The 26,752-nt window shown below is 42.0% G+C and overlaps 1 protein-coding gene across 2 annotated transcripts in view; it reads left to right on the top strand.

Annotated features, from left to right (window-relative positions):
• LOC139581109 (follistatin-related protein 5-like) overlaps nucleotides 1-26,752 on the top strand; it is a 174,650-nt gene that overhangs the window by 118,688 nt on the left and 29,210 nt on the right. For both annotated transcript variants that reach the window (XM_071410529.1, XM_071410530.1), the window contains exons 7-9: nucleotides 13,778-13,944; nucleotides 21,495-21,615; nucleotides 26,547-26,708. In XM_071410529.1, coding sequence (XP_071266630.1) covers nucleotides 13,778-13,944; nucleotides 21,495-21,615; nucleotides 26,547-26,708 — 450 coding nt within the window. The remainder of the gene's footprint in view (nucleotides 1-13,777; nucleotides 13,945-21,494; nucleotides 21,616-26,546; nucleotides 26,709-26,752) is intronic.

Genomic DNA, 26,752 nt, shown 5'->3' on the forward strand with positions numbered 1-26,752 from the left:
AATTGGAACCAATTCTAACAGAATAAAGCATTGTAGAAGAGTACTCACTGTTTCACAATACTCCTGTCACGTTCCTGACCTGTTTTATGTTATTTTTGTATGTGTTTAGTTGGTCAGGGCGTGAGTTGGGGTGGGCATTCTATGTTTTGTGTTTCTATGTTTAGGTCACTTGTAATTAGCCTTATATGGTTCTCAGAGACAGGTGTTTGACGTTTTCCTCTGATTGAGAACCATATATAGGTTGGCTGTTCACACTGTTTGTTTGTGGGTGATTGTCTTCCGTGTCTGTGTATGTTGCACCACACGGGACTGTTTCGGTTTGTTCGTTCGTTTGATGTAGTCTGTTCCTGTTCGTGAGTTCTTCGTGTCTTTATGTAAGTTCCATGTTCAGGTTTCGTCTACGTCGTTTTCTTATTTTGTAGTTTGTTGAAGTGTTTTCGGTTTTCGTCTGTACTTTAATAAACGTAATTATGTATTCACAACCCGCTGCATTTTGGTCCTCCGATCCTTCTCTCCTCTCCTCGTCCGAGGAGGAGGAAGAACTAGACACCCGTTACAACTCCTTGGGTTACACGAATGTCTCGTCTTCCAGAAGTTTGGTCTTTTATCAAATAAGCCTTGGTTTTTATTTCTCCATATACTGTAGGTAATGCGTATTCACATCCGTTAGTGAATCTTGTAGTCTTGTATAACCATTAATGTATGTCTTCCTTGATGTCAAATGAGATTGCATGACTTAAAGAAAACGCCACTCCAAAACGATCTTTTGGTATATTTTGTTTTAGTCCAACAATGTTTTGCATGTCAGCATTCAAGTTTTCAAGATATTGGACTTTCAAGAAGCAAAGTTTCACATTCCACATTATCTCGGTTTCCACATGATCTCTGTTTCCACATCAAGTCTATTTCTTGAACTGCATTGTTGGTTAAGGGCTTGTAAGTAAGCTAATGCTTATTTCACGGTAAGGTATTTGTTGTATTTCATTTGATCATGACGATGAAAACACATCATCGTGACGATGTGGCAAGTGACACTGTTTCTTGTGTTTATTTTTCCTTTAACATTTTGCTATATACTTGATTTGTAATGTACTATATTGATTGTTGATTAATAAGAAGACATTGACTGAAATGTCTTGTGGACTGCATTTCTACACTATAATGCCAGAACATTGCAATTTACTGAATTTATACAAATCAGATCTTTCTGCGATATACGACTGGAACACTTATGATAGATATGATACTGTATATACACTGCTCAAAAAAATAAAGGGAACACTTAAACAACACAATGTAACTCCAAGTCAATCACACTTCTGTGAAATCAAACTGTCCACTTAGGAAGCAACACTGATTGACAATAAATTTCACATGCTGTTGTGCAAATGGAATAGACAAAAGGTGGAAATTATAGGCAATTAGCAAGACACCCACAATAAAGGAGTGGTTCTGCAGGTGGTGACCACAGACCACTTCTCAGTTCCTATGCTTCCTGGCTGATGTTTTGGTCACTTTTGAATGCTGGCGGTGCTTTCACTCTAGTGGTAGCATGAGACGGAGTCTACAACCCACACAAGTGGCTCAGGTAGTGCAGCTCATCCAGGATGGCACATCAATGCGAGCTGTGGCAAGAAGGTTTGCTGTGTCTGTCAGCGTAGTGTCCAGAGCATGGAGGCGCTACCAGGAGACAGGCCAGTACATCAGGAGACGTGGAGGAGGCCGTAGGAGGGCAACAACCCAGCAGCAGGACCGCTACCTCCGCCTTTGTGCAAGGAGGAGCACTGCCAGAGCCCTGCAAAATGACCTCCAGCAGGCCACAAATGTGCATGTGTCTGCTCAAACGGTCAGAAACAGACTCCATGAGGGTGGTATAAGGGCCCGACGTCCACAGGTGGGGGTTGCGCTTACAGCCCAGCACCGTGCAGGACGTTTGGCATTTGCCAGAGAACACCAAGATTGGCAAATTCGCCACTGGCGCCCTGTGCTCTTCACAGATGAAAGCAGGTTCACACTGAGCACATGAGCACATGTGACAGAGTCTGGAGACGCCGTGGAGAATGTTCTGCTGCCTGCAACATCCTCCAGCATGACCGGTTTGGCGGTGGGTCAGTCATGGTGTGGGGTGGCATTTCTTTGTGGGGCCGCACAGCCCTCCATGTGCTCGCCAGAGGTAGCCTGACTGCCATTAGCTACCGAGATGAGATCCTCAGACCCCTTGTGAGACCATATGCTGACATATGCACATTTGTGGCCTGCTGGAGGTCATTTTGCAGGGCTCTGGCAGTGCACCTCCTTGCACAAAGGCGGAGGTAGCGGTCCTGCTGCTGGGTTGTTGCCCTTCTACGGCCTCCTCCACGTCTCCTGATGTACTGGCCTGTCTCCTGGTAGCGCCTCCATGCTCTGGACACTACGCTGACCGACACAGCAAACCTTTTTGCCACAGCTCGCATTGATGTGCCATCCTGGATGAACTGCACTACCTGAGCCACTTGTGTGGGTTGTAGACTCCGTCTCATGCTACCACTAGAGTGAGAGCACCGCCAGCATTCAAAAGTGACCAAAACATCAGCCAGGAAGCAAGGAACTGAGAAGTGGTCTGTGGTCACCACCTGCAGAGTCACTCCTTTTTTGGGGGTGTCTTGCTAATTGCCTATAATTTCCACCTTTTGTCTATTCCATTTGCACAACAGCATGTGAAATTTATTGTCAATCAGTGTTGCTTCCTAAGTGGACAGTTTGATTTCATAGAAGTGTGATTGACTTGGAGTTACATTGTGTTGTTTAAGTGTTCCCTTTATTTTTTTGAGCAGTGTATGATACATTCAGCTTATTAATCACACAGTGTGTAGGAAAGCTATGTGGTAGAACAAGACCATCTCTACAAAATGTAATGTCATGAGTACCATAATCTTTCTTATAGACGTTAGTAGAGGTCGACCGATTATGATTTTTCAACACCGATACTGATTATTGGAGGACCAAAAAATGCCGATACCGATGAATTGGCAGATTTTTATATATATTTTTGTAATAATGACAATTACAACAATACTGAATGCACACTTTTATTTTAACTTAATATAATACATACATAAAATCAATTTAGTCTCAAATAAATAATGAAACATGTTCCATTTGTATTTCATATACCGTTGACTATTGGATGTTCTTATAGGCACTATAACATTGCCAGCCTAATCTCAGGAGTTGATAGGCTTGAAGTTATAAACAGTGCAATGCTTGAAGCACAGCGAAGAGCTGCTGGCAAACGCAGTAAAGTGCTGTTTGAATGAATGCTTACGAGCCTGCTGCTGCCTACCACCGCTCAGTCAGACTGCTCTATCAAATATAAAATCATAGACTTAATTATAATATAATGAACACACAGAAATACGAGCCTTAGGTCATTAATATGGTCTAATCCGGAAACTATAATTTCGAAAACAAAACGTTTATTCTTTCAGTGAAATACGGAACCGTTCGGTATTTTATCGAACGGGTGGCATCCCTAAGTCTAAATATTGCTGTTACATTGCTCAACCTTCGATGTTATGTCATAATTATGTAAAATTCTGGCAAATTAATTACGGTCTTTGTTAGTAAGAAATGGTCTCCACACAGTTCGCAACGAGCCAGGCGGCCCAAACTGCTGCAAATACCCTGACTCTGCTTGCACAGAACGCAAGAGAAGTGACACAATTTCCCTAGTTAAAATAAATGCAAGTTAGCAGATTAAAAAAAATATACTTGTGTATTGACTTTAAGAACGACATTTGATGTTTATGGTTAGGTACACATTGGTGCAATGACAGTGCTTTTTTTGTGAATGCGCTTGTTAAATCATCACCCGTTTGGCGAAGTAGGCTGTGATTCATTGATAACGCAGGTAGCCTAGTGGTTAGAGCATTGGACTAGTAACCGGAAGGTTGCAAGATCGAGGTTCCTGAGCTGACAAGGTAAAAATCTGTCATTCTGCCCCTGAACAAGGCACTGTTCCTAGGCCGTCATTGAAAATAAGATTTGTTCTTAACTGACTTGCCTAGTTAAATAAAGGAAAAATAAAAATGCAGGACAAGCTAGATAAACTAGTAATATCATCAACCATGTGTAGTTAGCTAGTGATAATGTTAAGATTGATAGTTTTTTATAAGAGAAGTTTAATGCTTGCTAGCAACTTACCTTGGCTCCTTGCTGCACTCGCGTAACAAGTGGTCAGCCTGCCACACAGTCTCCTCGTGGAGTGCAATGTAATCGGCCATAATCGGTGTCCAAAAATGGCGATTACCGGTTGTTATGAAAACTTGAAATCGGCCCTAATTAATCGGCCATGCCGATTAATAGGTCCACCCCTAGACATTAGTCTTCCTCCTCCTTCCTGTCAATGTCGACAAACAGACAAACAGAAAGACAGACAAACCGACAGAAGGGAAGCATTTCCATGAAAACAAACACACTGGCTTCATCCCTCTTGAACATTTCAAGGCTCTTGTCAAGGAGGGGTAAGCTGTTGATATGCTCACATTCGGAATGCAGTCTGGAGCGGTACGCAGGTATTGGAGCAACGTTGTACTTTGAACACACCGGTGCTATTAAGAACCCTCCTGTGAAGCTAGAAGGCAATTACTTAATGCATCCCTGGACACTCAGCTGTGTGTTGAACTCACTCCATCTCACTTTTCATCAGTCTGCTGTTGATATGGCTCACCGGCACACCTTAATCAAACATGCCTTTGAGACACACACACACACGGAGGCATACACACACACACACACACACACACACACACACACACACACACACACACACACACACACACACACACACACACACACACACACAGACACACAGACAGACAGACAACACCCACTTGTCTATCGCTCAATATTATTCACAGTTGTGAACCGCATGATAAGGAATAGGTGCTCACTTGAAACAACATTTACTTCAAGAAATAGCAAATTATTTTAAACTGAATTGACTTCAACGAATACCAAATAGCAAATGGTAAATATGGGAGCATCAGAAGGAGCGGCATGAGTAAGAGAGGCACCGACTCCAAATCATCATCGCCCCCTTAAGATAAACCCCAACCCCAAATACACCTTTGATTTGGCGCATTTTTCTCAATGCCTTTTTCACAAAGTAGTTTGAAATTTGTCCAATTAGAATGGTCTTCAGCCATGTTGAAAACTGATGTGTGGTCAGTCCCACGAGGTCAGTCCCCAGCTGCTCTGAAAACAAGGCCCCGTGCTTATCAGCCAAAGGTAATCAGCAAGACCATTTGCTCAACTTTTACAGGCTTCGCTCACATGAATAACCTTGGAGCAGAGGTTTTTATTTCAATTGGCCTTACATTCAGTTTTCTTTCTGAAGCTTCAAGTCTCGTTCAAAGTATTACTGGTATTGGCAAGGCTGTTCATATCTGCAGACACTGATATTGGAGCAGGTAATTAAGTCGAACTAACCCTGCTATCAGTCTAGGGAACCCTATACGCAAGTGGAGTGATTTAGGGGTCGTTCAAAAGTATGTAACAGTACTCCACAATATATATTAAAAAACAGCAGTGGTGGGGATACACCCAACAGGACTGATGACACCTCTTTGAAAATGTTGTGCCACAAGTATAAAATATATGACGGAGGGAAAGCACAAGAGAGGGAAAGAGAAAGAAACAGAAAACGAAAGGGCTGTGTGAGCAGGGGAGTAGCTAAACGACAGTGGGTAGCTATTTATCTCTTGCCTGCCCCTTTGGCTACTACACTTCCTGCAGCCCCAGTTATTTTCCTTGACAAACACCGTTCCTCTACTGTGCCACAGGTGATTTAGACTCCGGTGGTGGGCATGGACCACCATCCCATTATGGGAACAGTCGGAGAGAAAATGAAAAGCCAGACCCAGCCTATTAATCACTAATTACAGGCTGGATGTTGAAGGTTCGCTCCCTCCCAGGAGAAGAGCCATGGAAGTCCAAAACAAGACGAAAGGAGCAGCCAGGCCACTTGCCTATCTGATAAATCAGAGGCCAAAGAAGGTGAGCCAAAATGTCCAGCAGCCCGTGCTCCAGTTCGATCTATAAGGAATTGCCCATTCTGTGACTTCACATTCAAATCGTTTTCCCTCCGACGGTATGATGATGATGGAGCCCCCCGCCTGGCAATTGATCTTTTTAAACTCCCCCATAACTTCCCCCGTTTCAATCCCCCCGAGATTGCCTGTGAATCAAGTTTATCGCTCGGAGCGCATTTCCAAAGCATTAAGATACAAGGGACTGTAATTGAATGGTTAGGGAGGATATTATTGGAGGAGATCTTGTGGGTATATCCCGTCACTATAAAGCCTGCTGGGGTTTTGAAACGCCCATGCGTCGTGTTAACGGTGATGTTATCAGGGTTGTTTTGCCAGCAGTGTCGAAGGGTAGGAGGATCGTAATAGAGCCAGGGTTAGAAAGCTCCCACTTGGATATTGTATTGTTTGTGGAGTAGGATGTCCGTTGTAGGCATCTGCATTTGTTTATGTGATATTGGCCGACGGAGTTCAGTGAGCATATCAAAAGATGACCACCGTTTGCATTCGGCAACCATATTTATTTGGAATATTTTGATCAACAGTGTGTTTATGCAATCTTTAAACCCGTATGACAATATTAAATCCTTGTATGAATCTATCTGCTTCTAGGAAAACATCAAGTAACTTTTTTATCTCGGCTATACCCATAACACCGGAACTGAACTCTGAAAATGAGTTATTTCATTGTTTACAAGCTCTTAACATCACAATAGATTAAGTTTGCACTCAATCATTTGTAATAGGTTCTACCAACTTTGTACAACTCTTAAAGCAACATATATCCATTGTTTGGGTTGTGGGTCATTAATGGACAACTATATTCAAACATTGTCTCTGATTTTTATGCCGATTTAGGTCAGGACTGAGACTGGACCGTTCAGGAACACTCAACACCTATTGGAAAGCCATTCGGGTGTGTATTTGTCCCGCTGAAAATATAACTATCCCAAGGTTAGGTATTCAAAAGATGAGGCAGGGTTTCATCCAACTTTTTATCTGGGCTTTGCTCCTTTCATGTTTCTTTCATCTTGACAAACTCCCCAGTCCCTGCCGGTGACAAGCATAATATGATGTTGCCACCACAATACTTACAAATACAGAGGTTCAACAACATTGCATTCACTCCACAGTGCTGACCTCTATGACAAAGTGAAAAGAGGAAAGCCTGTGTTTACAAATCCACAAAAAATCATCCATTCTGTTTCCAACAAGACCGTTAAGTAATATACAGCAGGTGAAACCCTCTGTATTTTCTAATATTGTGGTGGCATCATGTTATGGGTGTGCTTGTTATAGGCAGGTACTTGGGAGTTTGTCAGGATCAAAAGAAACATGAAACTCGCAAAGCCCAGGTAAAATATTAGTGGAAAACCTGTCTGTCTTCTGAAAATCTGATCCTATAATATCGTTTTTTCTTCATAGGGACAGATTTTCATACTGAAGACACACCAGAATGGCTTTCCAAGATGTGTTGAGTGGTCCTGAGTGGTCCAGTCTCAGGCCCGACTTACAGTGCCTTCAGAAAGTATTCATACCCCTTGACTTGTTCCACATTTTGTTGTGTTACAGCCTGAATTCTCACACATCTACACACTATACCCCATAATGGAAAAGTGAAATAATATTTTTAGAATTCTTTGCAAAATTATTGAAAATTAAATACAGAATTATATAATTTACATACTGTAAGTAATCACACCCCTGAGTCAATACATGTTAGAATCACCTTTGGCAGAGGTTACAGCTGTGAGTTTTTCTGGGTAGGTCTCTAAGAGCTTTGCACACCTGTATTGTACAATATTTGCACATTATTCTTTAACAAATTCTTCAAGCTCTGTCGCTTGTTTCATAAAGAAGGGCACCTAATGGGTGATGGGTAAAAAAATGTAATATTGAATATACCTTTGAGCATGGTGAACTGGATGGTGTATCAATACACTCAGTCACTACAAAGATACAGGCGTCCTTCCTAACTCAGTTGCCAGGGATTTCACCATGATACCAATGGTGACTTTAAAACAGTTAATGGCTGTGATAGGAGAAAACTGAAGATGGATTGTAGTTACTCCCAATACTAACCTAATTGGCTCAGTGAAAATAAGGAAACCTGTACAGAATAAAAGTATTCAAAAAAATGCATTTGGTTTGCAATAAGGCACTAAAGTAATACTGCAAAAAATGTGGCAAAGAAATCGACTTCATGTCCTGAATACAAAGTGTTATGTTTGGGGCAAATCCAACACAACACATCACTGTGTAGTACTCTTCATATTTTCAAGCACGGTGTTATGGGTATGCTTTTCATTGGCAAGAACTAGAGGGTTTTTGGGGGATAAAAAGAAACGGAAAATCCTAGAGGAAAACCTGGTTCAGTCTGTTTTCAAACAGACACTGTGATAAAAATGCACCTTTCAGCAGGACAATAACCTAAAACACAAGGCCAAATATAGACTGGAGTTGTTTACCAAGATGACATTGAATGTTCCTGAGTGGCCTAGTTACAGTTTTGACTTAAATCAGCTTGAATATATGGCAAGACATGAAAATGGCTGTCTAGCAATGATCAACAACCAACTTTGAAACAAGCACCTCCCTGGTCTTTGTGGTGGAATCTGTGTTTGAAATTCACTGCACGACTGAGGGACCTTACAGATACATTTGTGGGGTACAGAGATGAGGTAGTCAGTCAACTTAATATGTAAATTGTTAAGCACATTTTTACTCCTGAACTTATTTAGGCGTGCCATAACAAAGTGGTTGAATACTTATTGACTCAATACATTTCAGCTAATTTGTAAACAATTACAAAAACATAATTCCACTTTGACATTATGGGGTATTGTGCGTAGGCCAGTGACACAACATTTCAGTTGAATAATCCATTTTAGTCAGGCTGTAATGCAAAAACATTTGGAAAAAGTCAAGGGGTGTGAATACTTTCTGAACACACTGTAAATCTGTATTTGAATCTTGCTGTGCATCAATGACTCCCTAACAAATTTACTGAGCTATAAAAAATTATAATATAACTTGCCCAAAGAGTTGTGCAAAGTTGGTAGAATCTTATTCAAAATGATTCACAGCTGTAATGGCTGCCAAAGCTCCTTCCATCAAGTATTAACTCTGGGGTGTGAAGACATACGCAAACATTTTCCATAATTTTTCTTTGATAGGAAACAAATCTAATGGATTTTTAGATTTAAGGTTAAGGCAGCAAAATGTGAAAACTTAGAATGGAGTGTAGACTTCCACTAGCGACTCTATGTCTTGTGTCTTGGATTTAGTGTTCCACATGGGAATTTCACAAAGGACAATACATCGTTCCAGGACAATCGTATGCAATCCTCTCTCCACGCGAAACATCTCCCAAGAATTCTTGAAACAACGTAGAAGTGGAATTGTACATATTCATGACTTAATGACACAGTCAGCTTCACTTAATCTTGAAAAGAGCAATCCTGTTCAAGTTTTTTAGTGATCTTTTAAACCCTATAGTAAAACTGGACATGCATTGCTTGGGGTTATGAACCATTTTAAAGCACTAGTCAATACAATCTTGACTTAGGGCAAGAGCGCAGCAAGGTACAGTATATCTTTATTTGTGTTTCCTACAGAATTGGGTATCTGCAGTCTTCAAGCAATGATCATATGGGGGTTATTCCAGTTCAGGAATCACATAAATGGTACAGACACAACAAACAGATTGACTTAGAAGATCGTTATGTATTAACACGACTTTTGCTAAAAGGTAACCTACACCACACGCAGAGTTTAGCCTAATTACAGCTCATCAAATCAAAGTGGTTCGCATACACCAATTTGCAGATGTTATCACAGGTGCAGTGAAAGGCTTATGTTTCTAGCTCCAACGGTGCAGTAATAGCTAGCCATACAAAATAATACACACATAATCCAAAAATGTAAAAAGAAAGAAATTGAGAAATATCAGAACGAGCAATGTCAGAGTCCGGAATATACAGTTAAATCGGAAAGTATTCAGACCCCTTGACTTTTTCAGCCTTATTCCAAAATGGATTAAATAAAAACAGTTCCTCATCAATCTACACACAATACCCCAGAATGACAAAGCAAAAACATGTTTTTAAAACATTTTGCAAACGTATTAGAAATAAAAAACTGGTTTCTGTTTTTGCTTTGTCATTATGGGGTGTGTACAGTTGTGGCCAAAATTTCAGAATGACACAAATATTAATTTTCACAAAGTTTGCTGCTTCAGTGACTTTAGATATTTTTGTCAGATGTTACTATGGAAAACTGAAGTATAATTACAAGCATTTCATAAGTGTCAAAGGATTTTATTGACAATTACATGAAATTGATGCAAAGAGTCAATATTTGCAGTGTTGACCCTTCTTTTTCAAGACCTCTGCAATCCGCCCTGGCATGCTGTCAATTAACTTCTGGGCCACATCCTGACTGATGGCAGCCCATTCTTGCATAATCAATGCTTGGAGTTTGTCAGAATTTGTGGGGTTTTGTTTGTCCACCCGCCTCTTGAGGATTGACCACAAGTTCTCAATGGGGTTAAGGTCTGGGGAGTTTCCTGGCCATGGACCCAAAATATCGATGTTTTGTTCCCCGAGCCACTTACTTATCACTTTTGCCTTATGGCAAGGTGCTCCATCATGCTGGAAAAGGCATTGTTAGTCACCAAACTGTTCCTGGATGGTTGGGAGAAGTTGCTCTCGGAGGATGTGTTGGTACCATTCTTTATTCATGGCTGTGTTCTTAAGCAGAATTGTGAGTGAGCCCACTCCCTTGGCTGAGAAGCAACCCCACGCATGAATGGTCTCAGGATGCTTTACTGTTGGCATGACACAGGACTGATGGTAGCGCTCACCTTGTCTTCTCCGGCCAAGCTTTTTTCCGGATGCCCCAAACAATCAGAAAGGGGATTCATCAGAGAAAATTACTTTACCCCAGTCCTCAGCAGTCCAATCCCTGTACCGTTTGCAGAATATCAGTCTGTCCCTGATGTTTTTCCTGGAGAGAAGTGGCTTCTTTGCTGCCCTTCTTGACACCAAGCCATCCTTCAAAAGTCTTCGCCTCACTGTGCTTGCAGATGCACTCACACCTGCCCGCTGCCATTGCTGAGCAAGCTCTGTACTGGTGGTGCCCCGATCCCACAGCTGAATCAACTTTAGGAGACGGTCCTGGCGTTTGTTTGACTTTCTTGGGCGCCCTGAAGCCTTCAGCACAACAATTGAACTGCTCTCCTTGAAGTTCTTGATGATCCGATAAATGGTTGATTTAGGTGCAATCTTACTGGCAGCAATATCCTTGCTTGTGAAGCCCTTTTTGTGCAAAGCAATGATGACGGCAGGGGTTTCCTTGCAGGTAACTATGGTTGACAGAGGAAGAACAATGATTCCAAGCACCACCCTCCTTTTGAAGCTTCCAGTCTGTTATTCGAACTCAATCAGCATGACAGAGTGATCTCCAGCCTTGTCCTCGTCAACACTCACACCTGTGTTAACGAGAGAATCACTGACATGATGTCAGCTGGTCCTTTTGTGGCAGGGCTTAAATGCAGTGGAAATGTTTTTGAGGGATTCAGTTAATTTGCATGGCAAAGAGGGACTTTGCAATTAATTGCAATTCATCTGATCACTCTTCATAACATTCTGGAGTATATGCAAATTGCCATCAAACAAACTGAGGCAGCAGACTTTGAACATTAATATTTGTGTCATTCTCCAAACTTTTGGCCACGACTGCAGATTGATGAGATTGTTTTTACATTTTTAATCAATTTTAGAATAAGGCTGTAACGTAGCAAAATGTGGAAAAAGTTGAGGGGTCTGAATACTTTCCAAATGCATTGTGTGTATATATATATATATACTAGTGTACAGTATGTATATGATGGTGTGTATAGACAGTATGGAAAGTAAATGTATTAGAAAAGGTGTGTACAGCAGTAGTTATATAGGATGAGCCATGACTAGAACACAGTATATAAATATAAACTGGGTAAAACAGTATGTAAGCATTGTTAAAGTGACTAGTGTTGAATGACTCTATGTACATAGGGCAGCAGTCTCTAAGGTGCAGGGTGGAGTACCGGGTGGTAGCCAGCTAGTAACAGTGCCTAAGGTTCAGAGCAGGGTACTGGACGGAGGCCGGCTAGTGGTGACTGTTTAACAGTCTGATGGCCTGGAGATGGAAGCTGTTCATCAGTCTCAGTCCCAGCTTTGATGCACCTGTACTGTCTTCCCCTTCTCAGTTGTGTTTCGGTGCGCTAAGCTAATTGCTAGTCTCCGGAACTGGGCTTTTCTTTCATTAGGTTTTGTATTTCATGCTCTCAGGAGCAGAACAAATTGAGTCAGTGTTTCCTTTTGCTCTGTTGCTCATTAGCCAAAGAGGAAAATTAAAAGGCTCACACTAGTTACAAATCTAGTTACATAACAGAGTTAAAGGGATGCTTGGGTAACAGACTCTTTTTTTCATTCATTGTCTTATTGAAGAACTGGAAGCGTAATAGTCGTTAACCATCGACACCCTTACGGGCCACACACAAAAGTTCTGTGCCTTGAATCCCTTGTAAACTAAAAATAAGTTAACATTAACATATATATTTTTTAATAAAGGCTTTAGATTTATGGCAGCATAATACAGCATATTGTTATAGAATAATATGCTTTCAATAGAGCAAGAAGTGACGATAGCAATATGCAATATGCAATATTTCAAATAATCTCTTTATGTAAATATTACATAAATATGGTGGCGTTGTGGGAAATTGAATAGAACACCCACAATCCCTTTGGAAAAGTCCACATGATAATATGGATAGCTAGTTGGGTGGAAGGAATCCTTGGAGATATGGGCATGGTTTAAATGAAATGTACATTAAACCTCTTGTTTACTCAATGTTTTTACATAGCTCCTAATTTCATAAACTTTTTCTTGATGTATGAACTCATTATGTTTCTCCTATGCATATTTTACCAGAAAACAAACAATATCATGCAGTAATGTTGTGCCTTGCCAACAAAACACTGGCTAATTGAGACTCTTTCTGTCTATTCGACTTTTTCCAGCTTGATTAATTCAAAGAATGTGCACAAACACACTGCACCATAATCACTCTGCTTTTCATTGTGCTGTGCTCACACACACAAAACATCGTTTTGCATGCTTCTTTGATATGTGGAAGTAAATGCATGCACACACACACTGACACAGTCTTGCGCAGCTAACCTTTTGGGGTCATACAATTCAGTCCCATTCAAAATCCTATTTTCATTCATCCCGTACCCGTACCCATACCCTTACCTTAACCCGAAAACCTAACCCTAAACCTAACCCTAGCTCCTAAACCTAATTCTAACCCTTACACTCATTTTAACCTTAACCCTAAACCCCCTAGAAATAGCATTTGACCTTGTGGGGACCAACAAAATATCCCCAGTTGGTCAAATTTTTGTTTACTACAGTTGGTCCCAGCAAGTATAGTTACACACACACACACACACACACACACACACACACACACACACACACACACACACACACACACACACACACACACACACACACACACACACACACACACACACACACACACACACACACATTTGAATTCTTACATTTAAGCACCCTGGTAGAACAAAAGTGTCTGTCTCACCGCTCTCTATGACTAACGGGTGATCTAATTACCAGCTGGCTTTCTTTCTTTACAGAAGTGTACCAGCTCACCCTGCCCGATGACCAGAAATTGAGCATCACTACGGTAACCGTTGGCCAGAGTGCCATCTTGACTTGTGCAATCACAGGGGAGCAGAGACCTCCCATCATCTGGAAACGCAACAATCAGGTTCTCAACTCGCTGGATCTGGAGGACATAAATGTAAGTGGTGCCTGCAACCTCACCTGAAACACAGCTGAACTTGTAGTTTTGTAAGACACATGCACGCACACACACACACACACTTTCTTTAACCTGGACAAATCAAAAGGTTGACCTAGAGCTTTTGAACAACATTTTGGGTTTGACAGTTATTCACAATGTCAGATATTCAGTCTGCTGAGAGGGATACCAAAGGGGTTCAACTCCAATGGGGAAGCACCTATTTTTACTTCCCGCCGAGCGTGTCATCGTCTCTGACATTGTCTGTGTGCTGAATCTGCCGGTAGCCCCCGACAACCACCATGCCGCTTTCATCCTTCTTCAAAGACAGGACACTTAGAGACTGGAGGTTCAGTGAGTCACCAGGCAACACTGCCCACTCTCTACGTTCTCCCCCTTCAGGGTTGGCCAAGCTATAGCTGACTCGACCATGCATAATTGAGTCAACACTGTCGCATTAGATAAAGGAGGTCCAGCGAAGCCGCTAATGTAACATTAAATGTTGATGACCTTTAAAACTGTGTGAGGAATTGCACAGCTGCCGCCAATCATCACCGAGCACCATCATCCCTGGAATTGGATTTCTCTCCCAACTGTTTCCAAGCGCTTTAGCTTCTTCTGATCCTCCGTTTACACGAAGAATCCTCTTCTTTCTTGGCCCCGTCCATCGCCGACTCTCCAAGGTGCTTGATGACTAGCATGTTGAAAGCAGGCGCACTGCCATTTTTCCCCCCCAGTCCCCTCTATAATAAATGATTCATAATTTTGTACGGCAAACTGACATGGGAATGCGTAAAAACAAGCCTATGCCAAGTTGGATTAAAGTGAGTGAGCTAGATTTAACTCTTGGGTAAAGTAACGGCCCTGTCAGGTCAAGTTAGGTCGACTTCGATGTCATTCGGCTCCTGTATATGGTAGATATTTTCTGTTTTACTTTACTCGATCCATGTGGGTAGCATCGAGCAACCGCTGAAGACATCCAATGGAGTTCAGAGGTTTTGCAACCTGAAGGGGGGTCTTTGTTTCATCCTCTTCACATAGAATAACTTATTTCCCTGTTGAATTGAAGGAGACATGTTTTATTGTTAGCATCGACATACAGTTAGTTGATATCAACTGTTATTGTACTAACAGGTTCCTAATACGATGTGCTGTGATGTAGCAGAAAACCAACCTTACACAGCGTTGCAGTGTTACGGACTGCAACAGCTCAATTGATTTGGACACTACACTGTACTGTATGTACACTATTTCAATTCAGTCACAGGCTAATGAAGTCAAGTAGGGATACCTTCATTCTGTTATGTTAGCATCAGTTTCCGTGCCATTCAGGTTAACTGTATTCTGCCCACCGCTTCCCTCAGTGTGAGCTCAACTTTGATCCCGGTGTCTGTCAGCGTTGGATTTATTTTCCTGCAGTCGTCTAACAAGGTCGTCCACGACCTTGGGCAGATGATTACCGCAGATGGCCTATTGTTATGAACAGCCCACCAGCCATGAGAACAACAAAAGACTCAAGAGATTGTCGCTTAGTCTAGTTAGTCAGTCAGACAGTCATTTCTTACTAAACATAAAAGTGTCTGTACCAAGTGTTTTATCACTAACTAGACTAAGTGAAATGTCAAGCAAAATGCTAATGGTACATCAGCAAAAACCCAAAACCGGCTTACCCTAGATTATTTATTGCCCTTAGTCTTGTGGCTAATTGCCAACAGAGTTGTTCATAGAAAAGTGAGAGGATTTATGCGCACCTGGTGTTCACCAACCCCCTCTGTGAAGGCCAATTATCCAATTTCACCGAAGTTTTGGTATAATTGTGCCTTTTAGTATGCCAAGGCCTGAACTGCCAACACTAATTGGAGTTGTACTTCAGTAAATGGATTTCTAGGATTTACACTGTCTAATTTAACAGACCACTTCCCTTTAAGAATGGGTGTTATAAAAATAAAAAAATCTGTCAACAGTCCGACTCAGTGAATCCCACATTAATCCTAATGGTGTGCTCTTATTATGGAGTTCAATAGAGCCGGTTTCCATTTTGACAAAGCAGCTTACTCTAATACCATGAATATGACAGTTGCTGGGCATTGCATCATCATCCTCAGCTGTTGGCTGGTATTAGGATGCTCCAGACAGGAGAGGGCCGAAGCATGATGAAGACTGCAAGGATGAGTGCACTGCTTGGGAGAGTATCTACATTGAGTCTTGTGTCTAGACTGCCTACTCGGCACATCCGGCATAGAAGCTTAAGGACTTCATGTGTAATTGTAATAGAGGAGAGAGGAGACAGTGTGTCTCGGTTCTGCACTTATCTTCAGAGTCTTGGTTTGCCCTGATCAAGGGTTTATGCGTATTGTGGTTTATCTCCCAATGTTCAAGAGCCTATTGTACTGAGTGGGGTAAAGCAGCTAGGATTTTAATCTATATAGGCATACTTTACACTGCATGTACATGACTAGTCAAAAGTTTGAACACACCTACTCATAAAAGGGATTTTCTTAATTTTTACTATTTTCTACAATGTAGAATAATAGTGAAGACATCAAAACGATGAAATAACACATATGGAATCATGTAGTAACCAAAAAAGTGTTAAACAAATAAAAATATATGTTATATTTGAGATTCTTCAAAGTAGCCACCCTTTTTCTTGATGTCAGCTTTGCACACTCTTGGCATTCTCTCAACCAGCTTCATGAGGTAGTCACCTGGAATGCATTTCCATTAACAGGTGTGCCTTGTTAAAAGTTAATTTGTGGAATTTCTTTCCCTCTTAATGTGTTTTAGCCGATCAGTTGTGTTGTGACAATGTAGGGTTGGTATACAGGAGACAGCCCTATTTGGTACAGGAAAGGAAGACCCAGAGTTACCTCTGCTGCAGAGGATAAGTTCATTAGAGTTACCAGCCTCAGATATTAACTGCACCTCAGATTGTAACAGACATATCTCAACATGAACTGTTCAGAGGAGACTGCGTGAATCAGGCCTTCATGGTCAAATTGCTGCAAAGAAACCACTACTAAACGACACCAATAATAATAAGAGACTTGCTTGGGCCAAAAAACACAAGCAATGGACATTAGACCGGTGGAAGTCTGTCCTTTGGTCTGATGAGTCCAAATTTGAGATTTTTGATTCCATCCGCTGTATCTTTGTGAGACGCAAAGGTGAATGAATTATTATTATTATGGAGGTGTGATGGTGTGGGGGTGCATTGCTGGTGACACTGTCGGTGATTTATTTAGAATTCAAGGCACACTTAACCATCATGGCTACCACAGCATTCTGCAGCGATACGCCGTCCCATCTGGTTTGGGCTTAGTCGGACTATCATTTGTTTTTCAACAGGACAATGACCCAAAACACACATTCAGGCTGTGTAAGGGCTATTTGACCAAGAATGAGGGTGATGGAGTGCTGCATCAGAACCTGGCCTCCACAATCACCTGACATCAAACCCTTTGAGATGGTTTGGGATGAGAGTGGAGGAAAAGCAGCCAACAAGTGCTCAGCATATGTGGGAACTCCTTCAAGACTGTTGTAAAAGCATTCCAGATGAGTACCTCATGAAGCTGGTTGAGAGAATGCCAAGAGTGTGCAAAGCTGTCATCAAGGGTGGCTACTTTGAAGAATCGAAAATCGAAAATATTTTTTGATTTGTTTAACACTTTTTTGGTTACTACGTGATTCCATATGTGTTATTTCAGTTTTGATGTATTCACTATTATTCTACAATGTAGAAAATAGTAAAAATAAAGAAAAACCCTTGAATGAATAGGTGTGTCCAAACCTTTGACTGGTACTGTACATGTTGAGCTATAAGACTTCTCTATTCGCTATACTTCCTCTGTAAATACTCCAATTCATATCCATTGTCTGAAACACAAAATGCATGACATAAATTAAGCTGTAAGAGGAGTAGTGTAACATGGTGGAAAGCGTGCCAACTTCTGATAGTTGCCATTGCCTGCTTTATATGTTGTGTCATGTCTTCCTTCAAAGTTAACCTTTACTCAACTCTTCCTTTTAACTAACATCTAAATATTTAATTTGTGTTCTTTCTCCCCAGCAGATCCCAACACAGGTAGGTTTTATCGGAACTGAAGTCATCCACAATAAAAAGCCCACAAAGCTAATGAATTCCCTGTCATGGATACATCCGACCTTGACCTCATATTGAAGAAGTCGGCTTATACACCTGGCCTCACATGTCCTGCCCTGTATTAGGATCACATCTCCTGCCCTGTATTAGATGCCAATGAGACAGTTCCTTGGTGTTCTTTAAGAGGTCAGCTGGTCATGCAAAGGGTTGCTGAGAGAGTATGGCAGCCATTTTCTTCTATCAGGATGGCCTGTAAATCTTCTTCCTTTTCCTCTTTTTGCTCCTCTGTCTCACCGTCTCACCTTCCCTCAGCTGTGTCTGAGGGGTGGAGGGGGAAGGAGGAGTGGAGGAAGGGTACGGGGTCGATCGCCTCCAGTGCCTCTAGTTCCACCCCTCTGAGTTTCATTTCTCCTCCCATTCATTTTTCATTTAGAAGGGTGACACAATATGCTTTCCGCAGAGGGGCAAAAACGTGCCATCAATTCCCTTCACACAGCGACGGTATGATGATCCAGTACAGCCTGAGTCTCACAATCTCATACTTGATCGCTGTTTATTTGGTCATAGAGGTTGCACCTGCCAAACATGGTGGCCCATGGCTATTCTTTATAGCTGTCTTGCAGGTCTATGTAAGGGACGACATGTACTGACTCTGAGACCTAAACAATGCCATCAGACATGATTGGAATTCTAATTGAATTATGACATGAAACACAGATTTGCTATCTTTTTTCAGGTCTGTCTGGGTTTCCAGCAAGGAAAGCTGCCTAATCAAATTAGAATGAATACATTTTTATCAACTAACTGAAGTAAGAAATACTCCCATAAAAAAATATCAAATTACCTGTGAAAGTACAAATGTTGATAGGCGTTAAATGAGGAAGTGAATTTAAGTTATTTCCAGATGGATTCATTAGCTTTGGGGCTTATTTCAATGTACTGTTAACAGCAGTATTCTTTTTTTATTCAATTTTTTAATTTTTCTTCTTACTCAGCATCTAAACTCAGCAAAAAAAGAAACGTCCTCTCACTGTCAACTGCGTTTATTTTTTATGTGTAAGTATTTGTATAAACACAACAAGATTCAACAACTGAGATATAAACTGAACAAGTTCCACAGATATGTGACTAACAGAAATTGAATAATGTGTCACTGAACAAAGGGGGGGTCAAAATCAAAAGTAACAGTCAGTATCTGGTGTGGCCACCAGCTCCATTAAGTACTGTAGTGCATCTCCTCCTCATGGACTGCACCAGATTTGCCAGTTCTTGCTGTGAGATGTTACCCCACTCTTCCACCAAGGCACCTGCAAGTTCCCGGACATTTCTGAGGGGAATGGCCCTAGCCCTCACCCTCCGATCCAACAGGTCCCAGACGTGCTCAAAGGGATTGAGATCCAGGCTCTTTGCTGGCCATGGCAGAACACTGACATTCCTGTCTTGCAGGAAATCACTCACAGAACGAGCAGTATGGCTGGTGGCATTGTCATGCTGGAGGGTCATGTCAGGATGAGCCTGCAAGTAGGGTACTACATGAGGGAGGAGGATGTCTTCCCTGTAATGCACAGCGTTGAGATTTCCTGCAATGACAACCAGCTCAGTACGATGATGCTGTGACACACCACCCCAGACCATGACGGACCCTCCACCTCCAAATCGATCCCGCTCCAGAGTACAGGCCTCGGTGTAATGCTCATTCCTTCGACAATACACGCGAATCCGACCATCACCCCTGGTGAGACAAAACCACGACTTGTCAGTGAAGAGCACTTTTTGCCTGTCCTGTCTGGTCCAGCGACAGTGGGTTTGTACCCATAGTTGACATGGTGCTGGTGATGTCTGGTGAGGACCTGCCTTACAACAGGCCTACAAGCCCTCAGTCCAGCCTTTCTCAGTCTATTGCGGACAGTCTGAGCACTGATGGAGGGATTGTGCGTTCCTGGTGTAACTCGTGCAGTTGTTGTTGCCATCCTGTACCTGTCCCGCACGTGTGATGTTCGGATGTACAATCCTGTGCAGGTGTTGTTACACGTGGTCTGCCACTGCGAGGACAATCAGCTGTTCGTCCTGTCTCCCTGTAGCGCTGTCTTAGGCGTCTCACAGTACGGACATTGCAATTTATTGCCCTGGCCACATCTGCAGTCCTCATGCCTCCTTGCAGCATGCCAAAGGCATGTTCACGCAGATGAGCAGGGACCCTGGGCATCTTTCTTTTGGAGTTTTTTCAGAGTTAGTAGAAAGGCCTCTTTAGTGTCCTACGTTTTCGTAACTATGCCCTTAATTGCCTACCGTCTGTAAGCTGTTAGTGTCTTAACGACCGTTCCACAGGTGCATGTTCATGAATTGTTTATGGTTCATTGAACAGGCATGGGAAATAGTGTTTAAACCCTTTACAATGAAGATCTGCAAAGTTATTTGGATTGTTAACGAATCATCTTTGAAAGACAGGGTCCTGAAAAAAGGGACGTTTCTTTTTTTGCGGAGTTTATTTGTTTTCACCACCAGCTTGATCATGACACAGCATACATTACATTTGTTCCAGTTGTTTATCATGACCTTGGTAGCCTCACAGATCGGCTTGTCAGTTGAAATTGCGCAGTGAAACGTGTATTTGTGTTGCATTCATGTAAAAAAAAAAAAACGAATTACATTCTCTCATTTGGCTCTTTTCAGTGATTACTCATAATGGCATTTTCAATTGACTATGCTGAACACGAAGAACATTAGTTCACGTTGACTTGTTATTCGTAATTTCTTGTTTTCCTTATTTTTCCTTATGTGTGTTAAGCATTTCGTTGCACCTGCGATCGGCTAATCTGTGTACGGGACCAATAAACATTGATTTGATTTTGATTTGATTACCATAAAATTACAGACAGACTTACTTTAACCTACCTCTGGTATTAAAACTAGCCCAACTATAGGTGAATTTCAGGCCTAAACGAAAGACAAAGCAGTTTTTCATAGTTGCTTCCTGGACATGTTTTTGATAAGATGCAGTGCAGGTTTTCTCTTTTCATATAAGATAATACGTAGAAATGTTAAAGTGTAGCTTTACTCCTATCACATGTCGTTAAGGGCCCAGTATTGGGTATTATGGTAGCAGGCATACAAAAAACAATAAGTGGAAGATAATTGTTGAACAACTGCTTGTCTTTGATGGAAATGTATGTCACAGTGTGCTTTTATTGATCATGTCCTCCTCGTCCCCAGTTTTCCTTTGCTGCTTCACAAAAGTTCCAAGAACACCAATTCGCTCTGCTGCAAGCCCCACAGCCATATTGCCTGAGCACATATTGCACATTCTCAAAACATTTTCCTTTTTCAGATCTGAATATCATTCACACTGAGGTGAATTCGATTTTGAGGTGAATTCGAAAACAACCCCATTCGTTGTTTTTTTTTGTCCCACACAGTCATTGTGACGTCCCTCTTTCTTCTTCTGCAGGATTTCGGAGATGACGGCTCATTGTACGTCACCAAGGTGACCACCACCCATACAGGGAACTACACCTGCCATGCTGACGGGTACGAGCAGCTCTCGCAGACGCACACGCTCCAGGTGAACGGTAAGCCTCCGCTCGGCGGGAACAGAACGGTACACTCTCACACTTCCTTCCGCAGCTGCGTCACAGCCAAATGCCTATCCACGCCAAATGCGGTTAAATCACACCCGAGGGTGCGCCTGGATACTTTGACACGCCACCATTGAGACAGAGATATGTGAGGTGAAATGAAATGCTTACGGGGCTGTCAAGTTTCCTTTTTTTCTCTAAATACGCCGAAAGGAAACTGGGAATGCGACATGAGCTTGTTGAGAGTGTTGTTTTGGATCTATAATTCTACCAGAGTGATCAAACTGCTTTCCTTTCTTTCAGGATGATCACTCAGTCAGATGTAACTAATCAAATAGCCCTTAGTTGTGTGAAAATGCTTTCAAGTGTTAGATTTGTAATTGGAAAGGAGGCCATGTCTTGTCGATGCCATTTTCCTATTAGAGGCATGAGTTGAGGCACGCAGGAAAAGATAGTACTTGCTGCTGTCTTAAAACACTCACTGCTGCCGAATTTCTGACAGAAGGACAATCGTTTTGAAACAGACAGTTTCCATTAACGATGACCTTAAAGCACACACAGTATCACTCACGGTGTAGTTAATGATAATGTATCGCTTTAATTGGTTGAAAAACAAATTGGCTGGTCCGGGTAAATGCAGCCTGGCAAATGATTCTTGAAATGGATGGGGCGAAAAAGTTCATCTTTGTGCGAACAGCCATCAGGGTTCACTGATTTTTCGCTCAATTATGTGTCAAAACATTGAAAAAAAACTCATATCAGAATTGTCAGGGGATAATGTTCACCTTTTTCTGGAAATAAAGTTCAGGGTTTGGTCCAAAAATACCATATTTTGATAACCACTGTATTATATAGAAATGCATTTAATTATGGTCAAATGCTTATTTATTTTTATTTTGACCTTTATTTAACTAGGCATGTCAGTTAAGAACAAATTCTTATTTTTATGATCCATAGCTGCTTGAGTAATGGAAAACAACTGATTACAGCCAGATGACTCAACAAAATCTCCTCTCTACAGGCTTTCCATATGTTATTACATGCGTATTACATTGATTGCTATTACAGGATTTTTAGACATTGTTAATCAGCACTGAGCAATTGCAGTGACAATTTGTGAAAAAAGCCACATGAGCATTATTCTTGTGTCCGGAGCTGTTCGTGTTCTAACTCGGTGTATGTATATGTATTCACGTAAATTGTATCCCTCGATTTGACGAAGTTGTCTTTCACAGTCTTGGTCCTCATTGGCTGTAGGGATGTGGGGCATCCGTGTATGGTTCCCTCTCTCTGATGTTTGGAAACCTTCATGGGTGGCCCAGAGCTAGCTGTGAGAACAGGCAGGAAGAAAGACTAATCACTATGCAGAGAAAAAGTGTTTTCCATGGTGGGGGACCCAGAACACTCCGACAGCCCCTATAATGGGGCTCGCCTTGGTCGTGATGCTTGAGATGAAACACAGAGGGCAGGGGACTCACAGGGGCTACGAGTCAATTTGGTGAAAAGTTGAAAGTCTGAAACCACCCTTGAGTGTGCTGGCAAGGCTGTCCCCTGAAGGGCTATGTGTGTGGGGGAGGGCGTGTGTGTGCCTGTTTGTATGCGTGCATGCCTGTGTGTATGCATGTATGTCCGTGTGCCTGTTTGTGTGCGTGCATGCCTGTTTGTATGCGTGCATGTCTGTGTGTATGCGTGTATGTCCGTGTGCGTGCGTGCATGCATGCATGCATGAGTGTCTATGTGTGTATCTATGTGTGTTTTGTGTGTGTGTGTGTGTGTGTGTGTGTGTGTGTGTGTGTGTGTGTGTGTGTGTGTGTGTGTGTGTGTGTGTGTGTGTGTGATACACACACTTCCTTTGCCACCAGTGCTGAAGGGAGACTTGCTGTGTGATTGACGGCAGGCTGGGGAGTTTTATGATGGAGCTGTCAACCCTGCTGTGTCCTATACTTGTATCACTATGTCTCTTGTCACTCCTAGGAAGACATCAGGCTACAACACGTCTCCAATTCTGTCTGAATCTAGTTTTGAGTGTGAAAACCACTATGACTATATTTCACTTTGTGCCTGTCCGGAGCTTAAGGAAATGGTGATTCGAACATGAACAAGAAGTGTTTTTACAAATGCACAGCGGAAGATTGAGACATTTTGGGAGGGAGGGAGGGAGGGAGGGAGCACCAAGCCACTCACATGAAAATAAGAAGTGTTTAGAGAAATATATATTTTTTTGTTCCAGGTTAATAAGACCTTAGGGTCTCTTATATACAATGTGTGCTGACTGTAGTATATCAATTGGAAGTGGAACGGTGGAGTCTAAAGGCCGTCACTGTGTAAAGACGGCATGACCTCCAAAATTGTCTCCTAATCAAATCAGGTTTAACGTTATTTGCCACATGCGCCGAATACAACAAGTGTAGACTTTACCGTGAAATGCTTACTTACAAGCCCTTAACCAACAGTGCAGTTCAAGAAGAAGAAAATATTTACCAAGTAAGCTAAAATAAAAAGTAATAATAAAAAGTAACACAATAAGAATAACAATAACGAGACACATGACAAATATTTTCAGTCTCCTGAGGGGGAATAATTGTTTTGTCGTGCCCTCTTCACGACTGTCTTGGTATGTTTGGACCATGATAGTTCGTTGGTGATGTGGACACCAAGGAACTTGAAACTCTCGACTCGCTCCGACAGCCCCGTCAATGTTAATGGGGGCCTGTTCGGCCCGCCTTTTCCTGAAATGGTATCGATGTAACCGGTGGGAATCCGCTACATTAAACCATCGTTTTTATGATGCTTGACATAAAGAGTCAAACAACATTTTAAACTATGCATTTAATGGATTTTAGTGGTGTTATTTCTGTCAGCTGGCTACCTTTATCTTACACCTGCTATGGCTCGTTCCGGTTGGTATGTTTGGCATTGCTGGGTGGCATACCTTCAAGCTGAGGCATGTTGTAGGCAGCAGGTTCTAGGAACCAGAGTGTTACTGGGAGCAGATGGCCATGGCACCAAATCACTCTCGAGTCTCACACTCACCTGGCTGGCCAAAGGCTTCCTCTCCCTAATCAAGCCCACAGGAAATAGTCTCTGTAGCTAGTGGCACTCCTCTTCTCTCTCCTATGCCAGCCTACCAGGGTAGCAAGGTGGAAATCTTCTCTGAAGCCTTGATGTTACTGCTCTTTATAAGTCTATTTTAATCCTTAAGAGTCTATTGATGCGCCTGTACGCCAATCTAAGTAACATAATAAAAACATCCCCATCAAAAACTGTCAGTTTAAGCATCCTCCTATGGCGGCCTTCCACATCTGCGGTGGAAGGTGGTCAAGTTACAGCGGTGTTTGTCAGACCATGAGATCTCCCCAAAAATTTATTCTCGCGAAAACGTCTGTAACGTCCAAACGGTTTGGCCTACAAACAGCCACTGTATGCTATTTTTTTTTACTGTTTTGAATATTATTATTTAACTTATTTCTAAATCAAATCGCTAAATGATCCATGGTATGACCATCTTAAAACAATTCCATATGTTAGCTTAGGCTTTTAGAGGTTAAATGGTATTACTGGTATTGTCAAGATCGTCTGTAGAATAAATGGACCAAGGCGCAGCGTGCTCTGAGTTCCACATCTTTTATTTTGTGAAACTTAAAAACTTAAAAACAAGAAACCAACAATGACCGTGCAGTACTGAGGTGCCACATGCACTGACGCAAAACAAGATCCCACAAAAACCCAGTGGGAAAATGGCTGCCTATATATGATCCCCAATCAGAGACAACGATAAACAGCTGCCTCTGATTGGGAACCATACCATACCAGGCCAACATAAACATAAAACAACCTAGATAACCCACCCTAGTCACACCCTGACCTAACCAACATAGAGAATAAAAGGCTCTCTATGGTCAGGGCGTGACAGGTATTGTTTTTACCTCTATTTTAAAGTGTGTAAATAGGCCATAGATTTGGGGCACATTTGCTGTGACCCAAATGTCAATGACTGGATAGCATGTTGGAGTGGTCTAATGTTTCCAATTTACCTCTAGCAGGTCATTACTCTTAAATTCAACAGGGAGAGTGAAGTACCGAGAAACATACGGTCACAAACTGCCATATTGCCTTTGTTTACACGGATTCTTCCACATAAAATTACAACAATATTGGAGGTGCACTTGATGACTCAATAGTGCATTGACACACATTGATTCAATTAAACCTTGTAACTAATTTTTCAATAATGAAAATCATTTTTCAGCTCTCTTTGACCTTAGTATTATGACAATCAGGCTTAGAATGTGCGATCCATTCTAAGGATTATTCAAATATATTAGTTAGATTTTGTACTAAGGAAAATGCTAACAGGGGCCCTGCATAAGAACTATGTCACACTTTCATAAGCAATGCATAAAAATGACTCTTGTCAAAAACTGCAGGTTGACCTGTGAAATTCTGTGTCTATTGCTTATAAATGCCTGAACATTCGGTATAGTGCATTGCTTATGAATCTCTTATATTGAACACATCTTAAGTAAAGCTGTTAGACAAAAGTCGTGTCTCTTCCTGCAGCTCCTTTCCCCCTCATCCCCTTGCCTGACAAAAGATTGCCCAAAATCAATGGTCGCCCAACAAAATCAATGGCCAGTCCCACCGAGGTTCTCTCCCTTATTTATCAGGCTGATTTGTTTGGCTTGCGCGGATCTCGCCGAGCACACCAATGTTTCTAATGGCATTCAGCATATGCTGGAAATGCACTTGATCCTATTGATAGTATGTTAATGCAGAGGTGAGAAGTTAAATGGACTTGGCAGACACTCTAAAAGAAAAGTTCTTATCCAATAAGGCTGCCTCATTCTTCAAAAGCCCCGTCATTTTCAACAAAGTGTGTGGGCCTACATTCATCTGTTCTTCTCTTCCTTCTTCCCACAATGCAGTTCCTCCCGTCATCCGCGTCTACCCAGAGAGCCAGGCCCGGGAGCCAGGGGTGACGGCCAGTCTCCGGTGCCATGCTGAGGGTATCCCCAACCCACAACTGGCATGGCTGAAGAATGGCATGGACATCGCTACCAAGCTGTCCAAACAGCTCACCCTGCAAGGTGGGTTTCCATCTAGTCGCAGGTGGGGAATAGGATTAGAAATT

The sequence above is a fragment of the Salvelinus alpinus genome, chromosome 7, assembly GCF_045679555.1.
Source record: "Salvelinus alpinus chromosome 7, SLU_Salpinus.1, whole genome shotgun sequence".
Taxonomy (NCBI): Eukaryota; Metazoa; Chordata; class Actinopteri; order Salmoniformes; family Salmonidae; genus Salvelinus; species Salvelinus alpinus.